The following is a 20,398-nucleotide window of genomic DNA, read 5'->3' on the forward strand; positions in this document are numbered from 1 at the left end:
AGAGAATTTTATCTGATATGTAAAAATTTGAAAGTAGAAAAAGAGAAAACAAGAGAGAATACGTTTAAACAGGAAAACCAAACTTTTCCGACAAACTAAAAACCATTAGTACAGTACTTCAAAGCATCAACTTGGGAGTTAGACCAACTAGGATTTGAAGGTTTTTTGTGTTTGTTTTTGTTTGTTTGTTTGTTTGTTTGTTTTTCAGAGGGAATCTTGCTCTGTCAGCCAGGCTGGAGTGCAGTGGTGCGATCTCAGCTCACTGCAACCTCTGCCTCCCAGGTTCAGGTGATTCTCCTGCCTCAGTCTCCCAAGTAGCTGAGTTTGCAGGTGTGCATCACCACGCCTAGCTAATTTATTTTGTATTTTCAGTAGAGACAGGATTTCATCATGTTGACCAGGCTGGTCTCAAATTCCTGGCCTCAGGTGATCTGCCTGCCTTGGCCTCCCAAAGTGTTAGGATTACAGGTGTGAGTCACCACACCCGGCCAGTATTTGAGTTTTGACTCCATCACTTACTATGCAACTTTAAGCAAGCTCCATATACCACATGCCTTATCCTCAGTTTCTCATCTTGAAAATGGGGATACTGATAGCTAATTCATAATATTGTTTTTATTTTGTGGTGGTAATGGTGGGTTTTCTGTTTTGTTTTGTTTATTTGAGACAGGGTCTCACTCTATCCCCCAGGTTGGAGTGCAGTGGTGCGATCTGAGCACACTGCAACCTCCAAGCAGTGACTACAGGCACACACCACCACACCTAGCATAGCTGTTCCTTCTTTAACTTTCATTGTGGGAACTACTCTCCTGGCACCAAGTGTCTTACAATAACCTCTTAGTTCGTCCCCTGCCTCCTCTCTCACCTTTCCCATAAATAAATTGGGACAGTTCTGTAAATTCTGTATGCTGCTACTAGAATGATGTAGTCACCTGTGGTCCCTTCATCTTCCTGTTCAAAAGCCATTCATAGGCTGGGCGCAGTGGCTCACGCCTGTAATCCCAGGACTTTGGGAGGCCGAGTTGGGTGGATCACTTGAGGTCAGGAGTTTGAGATCAGCCTGGCCAACATGGTGAAACCCCGTCTCTATTAAAAATACAAAAAATTGGCCGGGCGCGGTGGCTCAAGCCTGTAATCCCAGCACTTTGGGAGGCCGAGACGGGCGGATCACGAGTTCAGGAGATCGAGACCATCCTGGCTAACACGGTGAAACCCCGTCTCTACTAAGAAATACAAAAAGCTAGCCGGGCGAGGTGGCGGGCGCCTGTAGTCCCAGCTACTCGGGAGGCTGAGGCCGGAGAATGGCGTGAACCCGGGAGGCGGAGCTTGCAGTGAGCTGAGATCCGGCCACTGCACTCCAGCCTGGGCTACAGAGTGAGACTCCGTCTCAAAAAAAAAAAAAAAAAAATACAAAAAATTAGCCGGGCGTGGTGGTGCGGGCCTGTGGTCCCAGCTGCTCGGGAGGCTGAGGCGCGAGAATTGCTTGAACTCGGGAGATGGAGGTTGCAGTGAGCGGAGATCACCACTGCACTCCAGCTTGGGTGACAGAAGAAGACTGTCAAAAAAAAAAAAAAAAAGCCATTCATGAAATGTTCTGTGGATGGATGGTGGTGGTGATTCCACAACAATGTGAATGTACTTAGTGACACTGAACTGTACACTCAAAAATGGGTAAAATGATAAATTTTATGTTATGCATATTTATTACCAAAAACCCATTAATGATTCAAACATCCACAACATAATGCTCTATAGGGACCATCATCATCCAACTCCAGTCAATCTTCATTAGTACAACTGCATCTTACTGTATGATGCTCATGCCCCCCCCACCGCCCCCACATATGCTTGCACTCACACTCCTTTCTCGGCAACAACTTCCTTCAAAGTCCTCATACCTAGCCTGTGCTTTGTCTTGGATTTAGCTCTTTTGTTTTTCAGACTTGCTGGATATAACCATATGCTGACCTTCCATCCATTCAAAGCCCAGTTCAACTGCATTTTGTCCATGAAGTTTTCCCTCTCACATCTGTCATGTTGGAAATAATCCTCTCTTTTGCTGGGCTTCGATAGTGTTTTCTATCACCATTCAGCCTGTATAAATCTTCTTAAGGACTGAGACCGTGCCTTAATCCTCTTGGTATTTCCCTTCACTTTTACCACAGTGCTTCACACAGAGCAGATCTGCAATGACCATTTATTGAATAGCTGATGTGAAAGACAAAGACAGCCCAGAAGCTGATGCTGGGATCCCCGTGGAGCTTTGCACCACCCCTGACTCTTAAGGTCCAATCCCCAACCTGTCCGCACAGGCATTTAAAGGGCTTTACATGCTGTGGTGTAACATTTCATTTTGATGGTTTTTGGAAATGTTAGTTTTCCTCTTTCTTCATTTTATTAGTCATTAAATTCTAAATTATGAAATTGTGGGACCAAAATATAATGGGTTTATAGTCAATATTCCTTAGGTTCCCATGGAAAACCTGTAGGAAAGGAATATTCTTTTTTTTTTTTTTTTTTTTTTTTTTTTTGAGACAGGGTTTCACTCTGTCAACCAGGCTGGAGTACAGGGCTGGAGTACAGTGATGCAATCTCAGCTCACTGCAATCTCCACCTCCCAGGCTCAAGCGATCCTCCTGCCTCAGCCTCCTGAGTAGCTGGAATTACAGGTGCACGCCACCACCACCCGGCTAATTTTTTGTATTTTTTTAGTAAAGATGGGGTTTCACCATGTTAGGCACACTGGTCTCGAACTCCTGACCTCGAGGCCACCCACCTGGCCTCCCAAAGTGCTGGGATTACAGGCGTGAGCCACCATGCCCAGCCAGGAAAGGAATGTTCTATCTCTCTAACTCCATTTCTTTATTGGGTGTGCTAGCAGCATTTTGCAATTGGATGGCCTAAGGACATGATTTTAAAGATAATGAATTAATCTTGATAAAATTTTAAATGTTAACCACCATTATCTTATTCCTTTTTTTTTCTTTTTTTGAGACGGAGTCTTGCTGTCGCCAGACTGGAGTGCTGTGGTGCGATCTCAGCTCACTGCAACCTCCGACTCCCTGGTTCAAGCAATTCTCCTGCCTCAGCCTCCCGAATAGATGGGATTACAGGCATGCACCACCACGTCCAGCTAATTTTTGTATTTTCAGTAGACAAGGGGTTCCACCATGTTGGCCAGAATGGTCTTGGTCTCCTGACCTCATGATCTGCCTGCCTTAGCCTCCCAAAGTGCTGGGATTACAGATGTGAGCCACCCCGCCGAGCCTTTTTTTTTTTTTTTTTTTTTTGTCAGCCAGGCAGGAGTGCAGTAGAGCAATCACAGCTCACTGCAGCTTTGACCTCCTGGGCTCAAACTGTCCTCCCACCTCAGTTTCCCAAATTGCTGGGACTGCAGACACACACCACAACACCTGGCTAATTTTTGTATTTTTTGTAAAGACATGTTTTTGCCATATTGCCCAGGCAGGTCTTGAATTCCTGAGCTCAAGCAATCCACATGCTTCAGTCTCTCAAAGTGCTGCGATTACAGCTGTGAGCCACTGTGCCCAGCCGTTATCTTCTTAATGAATGATTGCCGAGCAATACTTTATCTTCCAGGAAAATAACCATGGAAGAATGCATGGATGTCCCTTGTGTAACTTTGCCTCCATTGTTGCCAGGAGTTAACATTATGTTAACATCTCCATTACAGAGATGCATCTTCACCTATAATCCCAGCAATTTGGGAGGCTGAAGTGGGAGAATCTCTTGAGCCCAGAGTTCAAGACCATCCTGGGCAACATGGTGAAACCCCGTCTCTAACCAAAACCCAAACCGGAAAACAAAAACAAAAACAAAAACAAAAACCCACCCACACAAATTAACCTGGTGTGGTGGCATGCACCTGTACTTCCAGCTACTTGGGAGACTGAGGTAGGAAGATAGCTTGAGCCAAGGAGTTGGAGGCTGCAGTGAGCCATAATTGCACCACTGCACTCCAGCCTGGGTGACAGAGTAAGACACTGTCCCCCTAGACTCCTCCCAAAAAACAGATGACTCTTCATTGTAAATGATTTGTCAGTGTTAACAATGAACTCTGGACTTCTTAGCTATTTTTACTAGCTTAGCCATTTTACTTGGCCATTTTAACTAGGAGAAAAGTTTAACTCTTTTTTTCCTTTTTTTTTAACCTTTTTTTCTTTTTTTTTCAACTTTTTTTCTTTTTTCTTACTTTTGGAGAAAAGTCTCTTAAAAAACAAGAAAACAAAAACACAAAGAAAGAGCTTTGAACCTACTTGAAGACTGAGCTCCCGGTCTAATATAAATATACATTTTCTATTTCAGAAAATAGCATTCTTAGACCAGGCACAGTGACTCATGCCTGTAATCCCAGCACTTTGGGAGGCTGAGGTGGGTGGATCTCCTGAGGTCAGGAGTTTGAGACCAGCCTGGCCAACATGGTGAAACCCCATCTCTACTAAAAACACAAAAACTAGCCAAGTGTGGTGGCATGGGCCTGGAATCCCAGCTACTTGGGAGGCTGAGGCAGGAGAATCCCTTGAACCTGGGAGGCAGAAGTTGCCGTGAGCCGAGATTGCGCCATTGCACTCCAGCCTGGGCGACAAAAGCCAAACTCTTGTCTTAAAAAAAAAAAAAAAAAAAGCCAGGCACGGTGGCAGGCCCCTGTAATTCCAGCTACTTGGGAGGCTGAGGCAGGAGAATCGCTTGAACCCGGGATGCGGAGGTTGCAGTGAGCCGAGATCGCACCACTGCATCTAGCCTGGGTGATGGAGTGAGACCCTGTCTAAAAAAAAAAGAAGTTGCCTTTCCTTTAGGTGGAGGTGGTGCTACACACCTGTAATCCTCGCTACTCAGGAAGCTGAGGCAGAAGAATTCCTTGAACCCAGGAGGTGGAGGTTGCAGTGAGCCAAGATTGCGCCACTGCATCCCAGCCTAGGTGACAGAGCAAGACCCTGTCTCAATAAATAAATAAATAAATAAATAAATAAATAAATAAATAAATAAAAAGAAATTGCATTTCCTTTTGTTCCTAAGCAGATAGCTACAGATAAAAGATTAACTCTCGGCCGGGCGCGGTGGCTCAAGCCTGTAATCCCAGCACTTTGGGAGGCCGAGACGGGCGGATCACGAGGTCAGGAGATCGAGACCATCCTGGCTAACACGGTGAAACCCCGTCTCTACTAAAAAATACAAAAAACTAGCCGGGCGAGGTGGCGGGCGCCTGTAGTCCCAGCTACTCGGGAGGCTGAGGCAGGAGAATGGCATAAACCCGGGAGGCGGAGCTTGCAGTGAGCTGAGATCCGGCCACTGTACTCCAGCCTGGGCGACAGAGCGAGACTCCGTCTCAAAAAAAAAAAAAAAAAAGATTAACTCTCTGTAGGTAGCTACTCTGTGTTCACCTTCTTTTATGTAAAGTGCTGATTTATGATTTACTTAGAGCAAGATGAATACATAATTGACTATTACCCTCCCTGCTCCTTTTCTCCTGCAACATGTGGATTACCACACACTTCCTCTTTCCCCTCCAGCCCATTTTTCCCCTTTAAATATTGAAGCCCTCAAAATCATCTTTGGAGAAAGGCACAGACCACAGACTGTTTCTGTGATTTCATGTTTATTTCTTCCAGGCCTGTCCTTAACCTTGACAAAATAAACTTCTAAATTGATTGAGACCTGTCTCAGATAATTTTGTTTACAGTAGTCACAGTCACAGCCCACATAGCTGAGGCAGAGTTAAAGAAATTGGATCACGGGTAAATGACTTTCATTTCCTATAAGCAAGGTCGATGATGTTGCTATTTCACTAGTACAGGCTGCTTATGACCAGTGTTCATTCTGATTGATGAATACTAGTGCTGAACAGCGTGTCAATGATTTTGATTACTGCTCCTTTCTGAAAGCTTTTAGGCCTAGCTTTTGAAAACAGAGTGATCTAGAAACAGAGAGAAGAGTCATTCTCCACCACCAAATACAGAGTGCTGAGTCCTCAGTACTGAACCCAAAGGCTGGTAGGTCATAGAGAGTATATCCTGAGTCAATAGAGGCAACTGTTTTTGTTTTTGAAACACAGTCTCTGTCACCCAGGCTGGAGTGCAGTGGCATGATATCGGCTCACTGCAGCCTCAGCCTCCCAGGTTCAAGCGATTCTCGTGCCTCAGCCCCACAAGTAGCTGCGATTACAGGCGTGCGCCACCACACCCGGCTAATTTTTGTATTTTTAGCAGAAATGGGGTTTCACTATGTTGGCCAGGCTGGTCTCGAATTCCTGGAGTCAAATTCCAGCCCTGTCCTCCCAAAGTGCTGGGATTTCAGACGTGAGCCACCATGCCCGGCCGAGGCAACCGTTATACAAATACTTTAAGGTTAGCGAAAAGATTGTTTAGACTTCATGCAAAAGCACTAACCATAAAGAAAAGATTGAAAATTTGAAGTTCATTAAAATTAAAAACTTATCTTCATCATAAGATTCCATTAAAGGAGTGAAAGAAGGCCATAGACTGATAGAAGACATGTGAAATACATAAATCTAAAGTCTCCCATTCAGAATATATAAAACACCCCTTTAAATCAATAAGAAAAAATAAGCAATCCAATTGCTTTTTGTTTTTTTTTTTTTTTTTTGGAAATGGGGTCTCACTCTGTTGCCCACGCTGGAGTGCAGTGGCACAATCTTGGCTCACTGCAAACTCTACCTCCCAGGTTCAACCGATTCTCCCATTTCAGCCTCCTGATTAGCTGGGACTACAGGCGTGTGCCACCACGCTCGGCTAATTTTTGTTGTTTTGTTTTGTTTTGTTTCTTTGAAATGGACTCTCACTCTGTCACCCAGGCTGGAGTGTGCAGTGGCACGATCTCAGCTCACTGCAACCCCTGCCTCGCAGGTTCAAGTGATTTTTCTGCCTCAGCCTCCAGAGTAGCTGGGATTACAGGTGCACACCACCACATCCAGCCTAATTTTTTTTATTTTTTATTTTTTATTTTTAGTAGAGACAGGGTTTCACCATGTTGACCAGGCTTGTCTCGAGCTTCTGATCTCAAGTGATCCACCCGCCTCTGCCTCCCAAAGTGCTGGGATTACAGGCGTGAGCCACCACGCCTGGCCTAATTTTTGTATTTTTCTGATAAAGATAGGATTTTGCCATGTTGGCCAGGCTCCAATCTTTCAAATGGGAAACAGACAAACAGGCATTTAACAAAAGAGAGCATCCTCTTTGTTCTCTGGCAGTGTGAGGGAAAAGCATGCCCCTTTATTTTCTCTAGGGACTTCTTGTCTCCTACGGATAGGCCTTAGACAAATTACACACACACACACACACACACACACACACACACACCAAGCACAGATGAGCAATAATTCTCAGCGATGATGAAGTTCAAATCCAAACTAAGAACAACAAACATTTTCCCAAACACAAAAATAATTTTCTAAGATGACTCCTGCACACAATGAAGAAAATAATTTGGGCTCTCCAGATCTTTGCACCAACAAGAAAATTCTTTGAGATGCTTTACTTAGCAAAACAAAACAGCCATTTATACCTAGTCTCTACCATCAGCAGCATGAAGAATTAGCAAAGGCTTTGAAATCAGTTTTCTTTTTTTTTTTCCTAAAGATCACCAGGAGGAGAAAAAGGTACTGTCCTCTGTCTGGAGTGTTTGGAATTTTTTTAACTCTCTCTCTCTCTCCCGCAGACCCCCACCCACCCCCTACACACACACACACACACACACACACACACTTTTTTCCTTTAATACTTTTTTTTTCTTTTTGAGACGGAGTCTCACTCTATTGCCCAAGCTGGAGTGCAGTGGTGTGATCTCAGCTCACTGCAACCTCCGCCTCCCCCAGGTTCAAGTGATTCTTCTGCTTCAGCCTCCCGAGTAGCTGGGACTACAGGCACATGCCACCATACCTGGCTAATTTTTTTTTATTTTTAGTAGAGATGGGGTTTCACCGTGTTAGCAAGGATGGTCTTGAACTCCCGACCTCAGGTGATCCACCCGCCTCGGCCTCCCAAAGTGCTGGGATTACAGGCATGAGCCACTGCACCCTGTCTTTTTTTTTTTTTTTTTGAGATGGAGTCTCCCTCTGTCACCCAGGCTGGAGTGCAATGGCACGACCTCGGCTCACTGCAACCTCCATCTCCTGAGCTCAAGCGATTTTCCTGCCTTAGCCTTCTGAATAGCTGGGACTACAGGTGCGCACCACCATACCCAGCTAATTTTGTACTTTTAGTAGAAATGGGGTTTTGCCATGTTGGTCAGGCTGGTCTCGAATTCCTGACCTCAGGTGATCTGCCCACCTTGGCCTCCCAAAGTGCTGGGATTACAGGCATGAGCCACCATGCCTGGCCTCTCTGGCCACTTCTGATCTGTTCTTAGTTACTGTAATTTTGCCACTTCAGAAATGTAATATGAAATCATAAGGCATATAACCTTTGAGACTGGGTTTTCTCACTCAGCATAATGTACTTTTAATTAATTAATTAATTTTTTGAGACAGAGTCTTGCTCCATTAACCAGGCTGGAGTGCAGTGGCACAATCTCAGCTCACTGCAACCTCTGCATCCCGGCTCAAGCAATTGTCCTGCCTCACCTCTCAAGTAGCGGGGACTACAGGTATGTGCTACAACACTCAGCTAATTTTTTGTATTTTTTTCAGTTGTTTGTTTCCTTTAATTAACATCTAAATAGGTTATACATCTTTTATAATTATAATATGGAAATGTATATGAGCAAAATATATACATTTTTTGGTGAATGCTTAGGGAAGAATGAGGTCAGTCAAGTTCATCCAAGGTCTTAAGCAGCAGCATCTATGCAGCCAGGGCATGGTCAGAGTTTGGGGACAGAGGTAAATATCCGCAATCCATGCATCCTTTTGATTTCTTCTTTTAGTGCCTGATTAACCATCTGGTGTTGCTGGGTAGTTCTCTTCTCCTTAATTCTTCTGATTCAATTTTAATTTCATCCATCGTCCCACAACTCCTGAAATGTCAGTGACTTTGACAGCTGTAGCTCACGGAAACTTTGAGAATTTGGGTCACTCTGAGCTCCCCCTCAGTCTGGGTGGCAAACATCCGGTGGTGAAGTGGAAGCCCGCGGATCCAGCGGAGCAGAGGCGCTGCTGCGGCCAGGCTCCGGGCCGCCATGCCTGGCCGACGGGACCTGCTGCCCGAGGTCACTGTATGCCCCTAATTTTTTGTATTTGTAGTAGAGACGGGGTTTCACCATGTTGGCCAGGCTGCTCTCAAACTCCCGGCCTCAGGTAATCCACCCACCTCGGCCTCCCAAAGTGCTGGGATTACAAGTGTGAGCCACCGTTCCCGGCCAGACCAGCAGCCCTTTGCCACATTGTAACCCTGTGAGTTTGTTTTCATTAAAGCGTTTCTCTTTTCTATATTTATGAGTCATTTTCCTAAAGATTTGGGGCCTTATATCTTCAAAATGATAACCTCCTTCCTTCCCTCCTTCCTTCCCTCCCTCCCTCCCTCCCTTCCTTCCTTCCTTCCTTCCTTTTTGAGACACAGTGTCACTCTGTTGCCCAGGCTGGAGTACAATGGCGGGACCTCAGCTCACTGCAACCTCTGCCTTCTGGGTTCAAGTGATTCTCCTGCCTCAGCTTCCCAAGTAGCTAAGATAACAGGCATCTGCCACCATGCCCGGCTAATTTTTTATGTTTTTAATAGAGATGGGGTTTCACCATGCTGGCCAGGCTGGTCTCGAACTCCCAACCTCAGGCAATCCACTCGCCTCGGCCTACCAAAGTGCTGGGATTACAGGCATGAGCCAGCGCACCTGGCCTTTCTCTCTCTCTCTCTCTTTCTTTCTTTTTTTCCGAAGTCTCGCTCTGTTACCCAGGCTGGAATGCAGTGGTGCCATCTTGACTCACTGCAACCTCTGCCTCCTGGGTTCTAGCAATACTCCTGCCTCAGCCGCCCAAGTAATTGGAACTATAGGCACCCGCCACCATGCCCAGCGAATTTTTGTATTTTTAGTAGAGACGGGGTTTCACCATGTTGGCCAGGATGGTCTTGGCCCGCCTCGGCCTCCCAAAGTGCTAGGATTACAGGCATGAGCTACTGCGCCCGGCCTTCTTTCTTTCTTTCTTCCTTTGTTTTCTTTCTCTCTTTCTCTTTCTTTCTTTCTTTCTCTTTCTTTCTTTCTTTTTCCTTCCTTCCTTCCTTCTTCCTTTCTTTTTCTTTCTTTCTTTCTTTCTTTCTTTCTTTCTTTCTTTCTTTCTTTCTTTCTTTCTGTCTCTCTCTCTCTCTTTCTTTCTTTCTTTCTTTCTTTCTTTCTTTCTTTCTTTCTTTCTTTCTTTCTTTCTTTCTTTCCTTTTTGGTCAGGATTATAAAGGTGTTCATCCTTTGGTCTTTCTGGGGAGTTGAAGAATTATTTTCAAGTACAGGAAGGTTCGTTGTCATTCTGGTACTGGAAGACAAAGATGATGCTTGTGTCATAGTGTTTTCAAGCAATCGCTTGTGCATTTTATCCTAAGTGTTTACAGGCAAGAAGTCTTTGACTGGTGCTACCTGTCAGAGGAGAGAGAGGTTTTTGTAAGCCAAGGGTCAGAGTGGGTTCCAAGAGGGCACAGGATTTGAGGAGATGAGAGCTGGGCATGGTGGCATAGGCCTGTAGTTCCAGCTACTCAGAAGGCCAAAGCAGGAGGATCGCTTGAGTCCAGGTGTTCAAGGCCAACCTGGGCAACATAGTGAAAACCCATCTCTGTTAAAAAGAAAAGGATTTGAGGAAATTAAAACTGCAGTGGACTTTCTACACGAGGAAAAATTACGAATAGAGGCAATGAGGAAGTAAAAAAAAAAAACCCACTGTATTTATGGGAAGGTGAAAACCTCCTGGGTAGGCCGGGCACGGTGGCTCGCGCCTGTAATCCCAGCACTTTGGGAGGCCGAGATGGGCGGATCACGAGGTCAGGAGATCGAGACCATCCTGGCTAACACGGTGAAACCCTGTCTCTACTAAGAAATACAAAAAACTAGCCGGGCAAGGTGGCGGGCGCCTGTAGTCCCAGCTACTCGGGAGGCTGAGGCCGGGGAATGGCGTGAACCCGGGAGGCGGAGCTTGCAGTGAGCTGAGATCCGGCCACTGCACTCCAGCCTGGGCGACAGAGCCAGACTCCGTCTCAAAAAAAAAAAAAAAAAAAAAAAGAAAAAAGAAAACCTCCTGGGTAAAACAGAAAGTTTCTGTTGGAGAATAAAAAAAGATACTGTTAGATAAGAAATGTGGGCCGGGCGCGGTGGCTCAAGCCTGTAATCCCAGCACTTTGGGAGGCCAAGACGGGCGGATCACGAGGTCAGAAGATCGAGACTATCCTGGCTGACACGTGAAACCCCATCTCTACTAAAAAATGCAAAAAACTAGCCGGGTGAGGTGGCGGGCGCCTGTAGTCCCAGCTACTCGGGAGGCTGAGGCAGGAGAATGGCGTAAACCCAGGAGGCAGAGCTTGCAGTGAGCTGAGATCGCGCCACTGCACTCCAGCCTGGGTGACAGAGCGAGACTCTGTCTCAAAAAAAAAAAAAAAAAAGAAATGTGATCTATCCTGTAAAAAACTTTAAATCCCCAAACAAGTGATTGACACAGATTACTGTGGATTAGAGGGGACGTTCATGATCAGAACAGGATTTGACAAAAATTAATCTGGCAATACCTCAAAGGATGAATTGGAGACAAAGAGACAGCGACATTTGTTTGGAAACATATCCAGGTGAGAAGTGCCAGATTCACATCAAAGCTGCGTTAATGGAGAAAAAGGGGCTGCTCGCGACATTTTATGTTGGAGTGAATGAAGCGCACAGTGGAGAACTGGGCACATGGACACAGCTTTGACCCACAGTGGAAGAGGTGAATTGCACTTGGGAGTTATCTTTATAAAGGAGATCAGGAAGGCAGTATTAAGGAGAGTTATTTTAACCTCCAAAAAAAAAAAAAGGAATAAAACATTTTTCTAGAAAGACAGATGGTGATACAGAAATGAAAAAAAAAAAAATTGGCCAGGCACAGTGGCTCACACCTGCAATCCCAGCACTTTGGGAGGCCGAGGCAGGTGGATTACCTGAGGTCAAGACTTCGAGACCAGCCTAGCCAACATGGTGAAACCCCATCTCTACTAAAAATACAAAAAAGTAGCCGGGTATGGTGGCATGTGCCTGTAATCCCAGCTACTCTGGAGGCTGAGGTATGAGAATTGCTTGATCCTGGGAGGCAGAGGTTGCAGTGAGCCAAGGTTGCACCACTGCACTCCAGCCTGGGCAACAAGACCAAAAGTCTGTCTCCAAAGAAAAAAAAAAAGAAATAAAAAAAAGTAAGAAAGAAATCAAGGTGTGGTGTCGGAAGTAGGAAGATGTAGGGAGCTTTCTTTTCTTTTCTTTTCTTTTTGAGACTGAGTTTCGCTCTTGTTGCCCAGGCTGGAGTGCAATGGCGCGATCTTGGCTCACTGCAACCTCCACCTCCTGGGTTCAAGCAATTCTCCTACCTCAGCCTCCCTAGTAGCTGGGATTACAGGCATGTGCCACCACACCCAGCTAATTTTTGTATTTTTAGTTGAGAAGGGGTTTCTCCATGTTGGTCAGGCTGGTTTCAAACTCCCGACCTCAGGTGATCCGCCTGCCCCAGTATCCCAAAATGCTGGATTACAGGCATGAGCCACTACTGGCGGGAGCTTTCTTTTATGGTGAAATTGTTTAAGGAAACATTTAGTATGACTAATCTGTTTTCCCCTTTGGAAATGGTTCACTTAAGTACAGTCTAATTAGGAGGGAATAGACAATGCACCCAAGGTCAAGATGGGACTTGCTTTGTTACCTTCTAAAGACTCATGAGAGTGGCAATATTTACGAATTGATACATTTAGAATGAGCCATGAACTGATGTGTGGGTGTGCATTTTTAATCAAAGCAGGAATGACATATCTAATGTCACTAACTCAAATTTCTTGTGTCTTAGTGCAAATCAAATTAATACCATGACTCTTATTTATCTTATTAAAAAAGCAATTCCCAACATGTATTACTTATTTATTTAGAAAGTAAATAACTTTATCAACCTGCTTTGGAGATATAAACTGCCCTGAGGAAGCAGTAGTCAGAATAAAAGCCAGCTACTGCAATTATCTCCTGCCACCCTCTTGGATTCAAAAACTCACAGCTGGGCATGCACCTGTCATCCCAGCTACTTGGGAGCCTGAGGTGATTAGATTGCTTGAGCCCAGGAGTTTGAGACCAGCTTGGACAACGTAGTGAGACTCCTGTTTCAAAAAAAAAGAAGATTAATAAGCCTAGTTTCTCCCTATTTCCTCTCCTTCACCACATTCCACTGATGTGTTGGCCTTCCTCCTGTACTTCAAGTATAGTGAGATTGTCTCCATCTCAGAACGACCTGGAAAGTTCTTCCTGAGATTTTCACATGGCTCTTTCTTTTTCTTTCTTTCTTTCCTTCTTTCTTTCTTTCTTTCCTTCCTTCTTTCTTTCTTTCTTTCTTTCTTTCTTTCTTTCTTTCTTTCTTTCTTTCTTTCTTTCTTTCTCTTTCTTTCTTTCTTTCTTTCTTTCTTTCTTTCTTTCTTTTCTTTCTTTCTCTGAGGCAGGGTCGCACTCTGTCACCCAGGCTGTCACTGCAGCCTCAACCTCCCAGGCTCAAGTGATCCTCCCACCTCAACCTCCCAATGTTCTGGGATTACAAGTGTAAGCCACCATGCCTGGCATCATTCAGTTTTTTCTCTTTTTTTCTTTTTTTTTCTTTTTTTTTGGAGCAATAAAGCTTTTTAATCACCTGGGTGCAGGTGGGCTGAGTCCGAAAAGAGAGTCAGCAAAGGGTGGTGGGATTATCATTAGTTCTTACAGGCTTGGGATAGGCGGTGGAGTTAGGAGCAATTTTTTGCGGGCAGGGGGTAGATCTCACAAAGTACATTCTCAAGGGTGGGGAGAATATTATAAAGGACCTTCTTAAGGGTGGGGGAATATCACAAAGTGCATTATCACAAGGGCAGGGAGGCTGTATTGTCATAAGGTCAATTGATCAGTTAGGGTGTAGCAGGAACAGATCACAATGGTGGAATGTCATCTTTTGTGGTTCTTCAGTTGCTTCAGGCCATCTGGATGTATACGTGCAGGTCACAGGGGATATGATGGCTTAGCTTGGGCTCAGAGGCCTGACATTCCTGTCTTCTTATATTAATAAGAAAAACAAAACAAAATGGTGTTGAAGTGTTGGGGCAGCAAACATGTTTGGCAGTGGTATGGAGAGATAATGGGCAGTGTTTCTCAGGGCTGCTTCAAGTGAGATTAGGGGCAACGTGGGACCCTAGAGTGGGAGAGATTAAACTGAAGAAAGATTTGGGGGTAAAGGGTGATATTGTGGAGTTGTTTGAAGGAGCATTTGTCATGTAGAATAAATGGTGATGGCCTAGATGTGGTTTTTTATGAACTGAGAAACTAAATGAAAGACACAAGGTCCAAATAAAAGAAGGAGAAAAATAGGTATTAAAGGACTAAGAATTGGGAGTACCCAGGACATCCAATTAGAGAATGTCCAAGGGTGTTCAGCATAATTATTTGCTTGGCTGGTGAGTTTTTGGGCTTTATCCTTGAGGTTTTTTTTATGTTGTCATATACCAGACCAGATTGGTTTAGGTAAAAACAACACTCTTCATTTAAAATTATACAGAGTCCCCTTTTTTTTAAGCAGTGAGTAAGTCAGGGCCTCAGTAATTTTGGTGGAAAGAGAAATGCAAAGCCAGCAACTGTTTGTTAAAGAAGGATTAGAAGTGGCTAGGAGCTTCTTCTCCAAGAGAACACCAAATGGCGGATGACGCCGGTGCAGCGGGGGGGCCCGGAGGCCCTGGTGGCCCTGGGATGGGGAACCGCGGTGGCTTCCGCGGAGGTTTCAGCAGTGGCATCCGGGGCCGGGGTCGCGGCCGTGGACGGGGCCGGGGCCGAGGCCGCGGAGCTCGCGGAGGCAAGGCCGAGGATAAGGAGTGGATGCCCGTCACTAAGCTGGGCCGCTTGGTCAAGGACATGAAGATCAAGTCCCTGGAGGAGATCTACCTCTTCTCTTTGCCCATTAAGGAATCTGAGATCATTGACTTTTTCTTGGGGGCTTCTCTCAAAGACGAGGTTTTGAAGATTATGCCGGTGCAGAAGCAGACCCGTGCTGGCCAGCGCACCAGGTTCAAGGCGTTTGTTGCTATCGGGGACTACAATGGCCACGTCGGCCTGGGTGTTAAGTGCTCCAAGGAGGTGGCCACTGCCATCCGTGGGGCCATCATCCTGGCCAAACTCTCCATTGTCCCAGTGCGCAGAGGCTACTGGGGGAACAAGATCGGCAAGCCCCACACCGTCCCTTGCAAGGTGACAGGCCGCTGCGGCTCTGTGCTCGTGCGCCTCATCCCTGCACCCAGGGGCACTGGCATCGTCTCAGCGCCTGTGCCCAAGAAGCTGCTCATGATGGCTGGTATTGATGACTGCTACACCTCAGCCCGGGGCTGCACTGCCACCCTGGGCAACTTCGCCAAGGCCACCTTCGATGCCATCTCTAAGACCTACAGCTACCTGACCCCTGACCTCTGGAAGGAGACTGTGTTTACCAAGTCTCCCTATCAGGAATTCACTGACCACCTTGTCAAGACCCACACCAGAGTCTCTGTGCAGCGGACCCAGGCTCCAGCTGTGGCTACAACATAGGGTTTTTATACAAGAAAAATAAAGTGAATTAAGCCTGTTACTAAAAAAAAAAAAAAAAAAAAAAAAAAAAAAAAAAAAGACGTGGCTAGGAGAGAGTGAGATTGATAGTGTGGTGGAGACAGCTGGGGAGAGGTAGAGGGCAGCATAAGAACAGGAACGAGAATAAGAGTGAGTATAAAAGTAAAGAATAGGACTTCATCAGGGTGAAAGTGTTGGAGGGTGCCCTGTCAGCACAGATCATCCATCCACTCCAAGAGGGAGTCAAGAGTGGCAGATTGGGGATAGTACCAGGAGATATCCACTACGATGGTTTGGAGGAAAAGTGTAAACTGGCCATGTAAACAAGGGCAGGGCATATACAAGTAGTTGAGAATGGTGAATAGGAGTATGACTAGACAGAAGATAGTAGGGATGACAAGTTTTTGGGGTGCAGTCCAAGTAGTGGGAGTGACTGTGTAAAGCCCTGTTGTAAAGAGTAGGGTAAGGAAGAAGAGACCTAATAAAAATGAAAGGATGTATTAGGCTTATAAGTGTTACTGTTATCCTTTAGGAATGAAGGTGAGTTTAAGGGAAGTAGGAGAGAGTACTTGTGACTTCCAGGAGGAAGAGGAGAAATCAGGTTGTCTGTCTGATGGGCACAGCTTTACTCTGGAATGATGAACCTAATGGGGGGGGGTTCTGCAGACGAACAGCCATTGGGGTACTATAGATAACTAAGTGGAGTCCGGTCCACCGAGGTTGTAGAGTTTGAGGTGTCAGATTCTTACCAAGAACTGATTGACCAGCTAGGGTGTCTTCATATGGCTGGGAATCTGGGGTAGGCAAAAGAAGATTAGCAGCTCAGCAAATTTCCTGTCTAGCTTGCTGGAGGACTAGAAGATAATCACCTAGAGGGCTGGTGTCTGGAATGAGACTGGGGCCTAATAAAAAGGAGCATCCATACAGGAGCTCAAATGGGCTGTGTCCTGTAGCATCCCAAGGACAGGCCTGAATTCTGAGAAGGACAGTGGTAAAAGTACTGTGTAGTCCTTTTTAAGTTGGAGGCTAAGCTTGGTGAGGTGTGTCTTTAAAAGACTATTAGTTCTTTCTACCTTTCCTGAGGATTGAGGGTGATAAGGAGCGTGAAGTTTCCATTGAATGTCCAGGGCCTGGGAGACTACCTGAGTGACTTGACTAATAAAGGCCGGTCTGCTATCGGACTGTATAGAGGTGGGAAGGCCAAACCAAGGAACTGTCTGACAGAAGGGAAGAAATGATCCTGGTGGCCTTCTCAGACCCTGTGGGAAAGGCTTCTACCCATCCAGTGAAAGCATCTACCCAGACCAAGAGGTATTTTAGTTTCCTAAGTTGGGGCATGTGAGTAAAGTCAATTTGTCAGTCCTAGGCAGGTGCAAATCCCCGAGCTTGATGCGTAGGGAAGGGAGGGGGCCTGAACAATCCCTCAGGAGTAGTAGAATAGCAGATGGAACACTGAGAAGTGATGTCCTTGAGGATAGATTTCCACAATGGAAAGGAAATGAGAGGTTCTAGGAGGCAGGCTAACAGCTTGTAACCTACAGGGAAGAGGTTATGAAATGATGACAGAATAGAATGGGCCTGTGAGGCTGGAAGGAGATATTCTCCTTGGTCCAAGAACCATTTGCCTTGTGTGGGAAGAGATTGATAGGTGGAAGTTTCAGCGGGGAAGTAGGTGGGAGTGACCAATGAGAAGGAGAAAAACTGGCCATGGGGGATAGAAGTTGGAATGCTAGCTGCTTGTCTAACCACCTTATCAGCATAAGTGTTGCCCTGAGTGATGGGATCTGATGCCTTTTGGTGGCCCTTGCAGTGAATGACTCCAGCTTCCTTTGGAAGTAAAGTGGCCTTAAGAAGAGTTTTTATTAAAGAGGCATTTATGATGGAGGACCCTTGCGTAGTGAGAAAACCTCTTTCTGCCCATATAACAGCATGGTGGTGCAGGATATGGAAGGCATATTTAGAGTCAGTATAAATATTGATGCATAGTCCCTTTGCAAGAATGAAGGCCCCAGTTAAGGCAACGAGTTCGGCTTGCTGAGAGGTAGTGAAGTGGCGCAGAGCAGTAACCTCAATGATAGATGAGGAAGATACTATAGCATAGACTGCCTTTGCTGGTGAATGGCGATTAGGCCTGGTGGAACTGCCATCAATAAACCAAGTGTGATCAGGGTGAGGAACAGGAAAGAAGGAAATATGGGGAAATGGAGTGAATGTCAGGTGGATCAGAGAGATACAGTCATGGGGGTCAGGTGTAGTATCTATCAGGAATGATGCGGGAGGCCAGACTGAAGTCTGGGCCAGGAACAATGGTAACTGTGGGAGATTCAACAAAGAGTGACTATAGCTGAAGGAGCTGGAGGGCAGAAAGTATATGCCTCAGATGTGAGGAAGAAAATAGATTTTGGAAGTTATGAGAACTGTAGAGAGAGAGTTGAGCATAGTTTGTGATTTTGAGGTCCTCTAAAAGTATTAAAGCAGTGGCAGCCGCCACATGCAGACACGAGGGCTAGGCTAAAAGAGTAAGGTCAAGTTGTTTGGACAGAAAGGCTACAGGGCGCGATACTGGCTCTTGTGTAAGAATTCTCACCACACAGCCCTGCACTTTGGCTGTGTGTAATGAAAAAGGTTGGGATGAGTTATGGAGAGCTAGTGTGGGAGCAGCTTTTAGGGCTGTTTTTTAAGGAATGGAAAGGGGAGTGGAGAAATGATTTAGGATTTACGGGGTCAGTTAGGTTTATCTGGAACAGAATAATGGGTTGTGGAGGGAGATACTGAGGATAGGAGAGTATATGGGTTTGCACCACAGGGTGAATAGGCAAGACCATTTGGTTGATAAGGTGCAGATCCTGAACTAACCTGTAAGGCTTGTCTGGTTTTAGGACAGGTAAAATGGGGGAATTGTAAGGAGAATTTATAGGCTTTTAAAGGCCATGCTGTAACAGGCAAGTGATAACAGGCTTTAATCCTTTAAAGGGTGCTGTGGGATGAGATATTGGCATTGAGTGGGATAAGGGTGATTAGGTTTTAATGGGATGGTAAGGGGTGCATGATTGGTCACCAAGGAGAGAGTAGAGGTATCCTATACTTGTGGATTAAGGTGGGGCGATACAAAGGGAGGATGTGAAGGAGGCTTTGAACTGAGCCAAAAGGTGGCAATGAGGTGTGGCTGTAGCCTAGGAATAGTCAGGGAAGCAGATAATTTAGTTAAAATGTCTCGACCTAATAAGGGGACTGGGCAGGTGGGGATAACTAAAAAGGAGTGCATTAAAGAATGTTGTCCAAGTTGGCACCAGAGTTGGGGAGTTTTAAGTAGTCTAGCAGCCTGGCTGTCAATACCCACAACAGTTATGGAGGCAAGGGAAACAGGCCCTTGAAAAGAAGGTAATCTGGAGTGGATAGCCCCCATACCAATTAAACAGGGATGGACTTACCCTTCACTGTAAGAGTTACCCAAAGCTCAGCATCCATGATGGTCCAGGGGACCTCAGAGGCGATCGGGCAGTGTCAGTCTTCGGCCACTAAGCCGAAGAGATATGGGAAGGTGTCGGCCAAGGAACATTGGGTTTGGGCTCCAGGAGCTTTAGGAGTGGTGGCAATGTGAGTCAGACAGTCCAACCTCCAGTAGGGGCCCACACAGACAGGGCATGGCTTAGGAGGAATACTGGGCTGTGGGCATTCTGAGGCCTAGTGGCCAGGCTTTTGGCATTTGAAGCAAGGTCCATGAGGAGGTTTTGAAGGAGCCCCTGGGAGCTGTGCTTGGATGTTCTGAAGTTTTTGTATGCTAGAGATGTGGTTGTGGGTTGTCTTACAGCAGAGGCCAGTAGCTGTAACTCAGAGATGCACTGTCTCTTGGCTGCCTCTTCTCTATTATTGTACATCATGAAGGCAAGGTTAGTAAAGTCCTGCTGTGGGGTTTGAGGGCCAGAATCCAATTTTTGGAGTTTTTTCTAATGTTGGGAGGGGATTGGGTAATAAAATGCATATTGAGAATAAAATGACCTTCTGGCCTCTCTGGGTCTAGGGCGGTAAAGCGTTTAAGGGTTGTTGCCAAATGGGCCATGAACTGGGCTGGGTTTTTATATTTGATGAAAAAGAGCCTAAACGCTAACTGATCTGGGAGAGGTCGGCTAAAGAAAAAGGAGCATTAACCTTGACTATGCCTTCAGCTCCAGCCACCTTTCCAAGAGGAAATTGTTGAAGGAGAGCTAGTCCTGGAACGAAGCTGTAAGCCAGACCAGGTGTGAGGAGGGGAGGTGATAGAAGGATTATAGTATGGAGGAGCAGAGACCAAGGAAGAATTGGGACCTGGCTCGGCCTGGTGAGGAGCAGCCTGGGGAGGAGGGAAGAGGTCAGACGAGTCCGTAGAAAAGGAGGATTCAAAGGACTCAGAGCTCGGGGTGGAGACTGAAGGAACAGACAGGAGAGAAAGAAGAAAGACTTGGGATGAGTCACATTGGGAGCAGAGACTAGGGAGGGACCAATGTGTAAAAGAATGCCTGGACGTCAGGCACCTCAGACCATTTGCCCATTTTTCAACAAAAATTATCTAGATCTTGTAGGATAGACAAGTCGAAAGTGCCATTCTCTGGCCACTTGGAACTACTGTCAAGTTTGTATTGGGGCCAAGTGGTACTGCAGAAGAAAATAAGGCATTTAAGTTTAAGTTCTTGAGAAAGGAAGGG

The 20,398-nt window shown here is 45.8% G+C and overlaps 1 protein-coding gene and 1 pseudogene across 5 annotated transcripts; one reads left to right on the top strand and one right to left on the bottom strand.

Annotated features, from left to right (window-relative positions):
• The first annotated feature begins 88 nt into the window (after positions 1 to 88).
• LOC112626210 (40S ribosomal protein S2-like) lies at positions 89 to 20,050 on the top strand. Of its 5 annotated transcripts, none has more exons than XM_025388076.1 (2): positions 89 to 95; positions 14,814 to 15,735. In XM_025388076.1, exon 2 carries the CDS (start codon positions 14,817 to 14,819, stop codon positions 15,696 to 15,698), a length of 882 nt encoding a protein of 293 aa, XP_025243861.1. In that variant the 5' UTR covers positions 89 to 95; positions 14,814 to 14,816; the 3' UTR covers positions 15,699 to 15,735. The 5 variants fall into 5 exon arrangements, with proteins under 5 accessions (XP_025243861.1, XP_025243864.1, XP_025243863.1 ...); XM_025388079.1 differs by lacking the exon at positions 89 to 95 and adding an exon at positions 20,032 to 20,050 and having other exon boundaries at positions 14,794 to 15,580; XM_025388078.1 differs by lacking the exon at positions 89 to 95 and adding an exon at positions 18,936 to 18,946 and having other exon boundaries at positions 14,794 to 15,610.
• LOC112626212 lies at positions 8,665 to 9,155 on the bottom strand (annotated as a pseudogene).
• Positions 20,051 to 20,398: the final 348 nt, after the last annotated feature.

Source organism: Theropithecus gelada, chromosome 6 (genome assembly GCF_003255815.1).
Source record: "Theropithecus gelada isolate Dixy chromosome 6, Tgel_1.0, whole genome shotgun sequence".
Taxonomy (NCBI): Eukaryota; Metazoa; Chordata; class Mammalia; order Primates; family Cercopithecidae; genus Theropithecus; species Theropithecus gelada.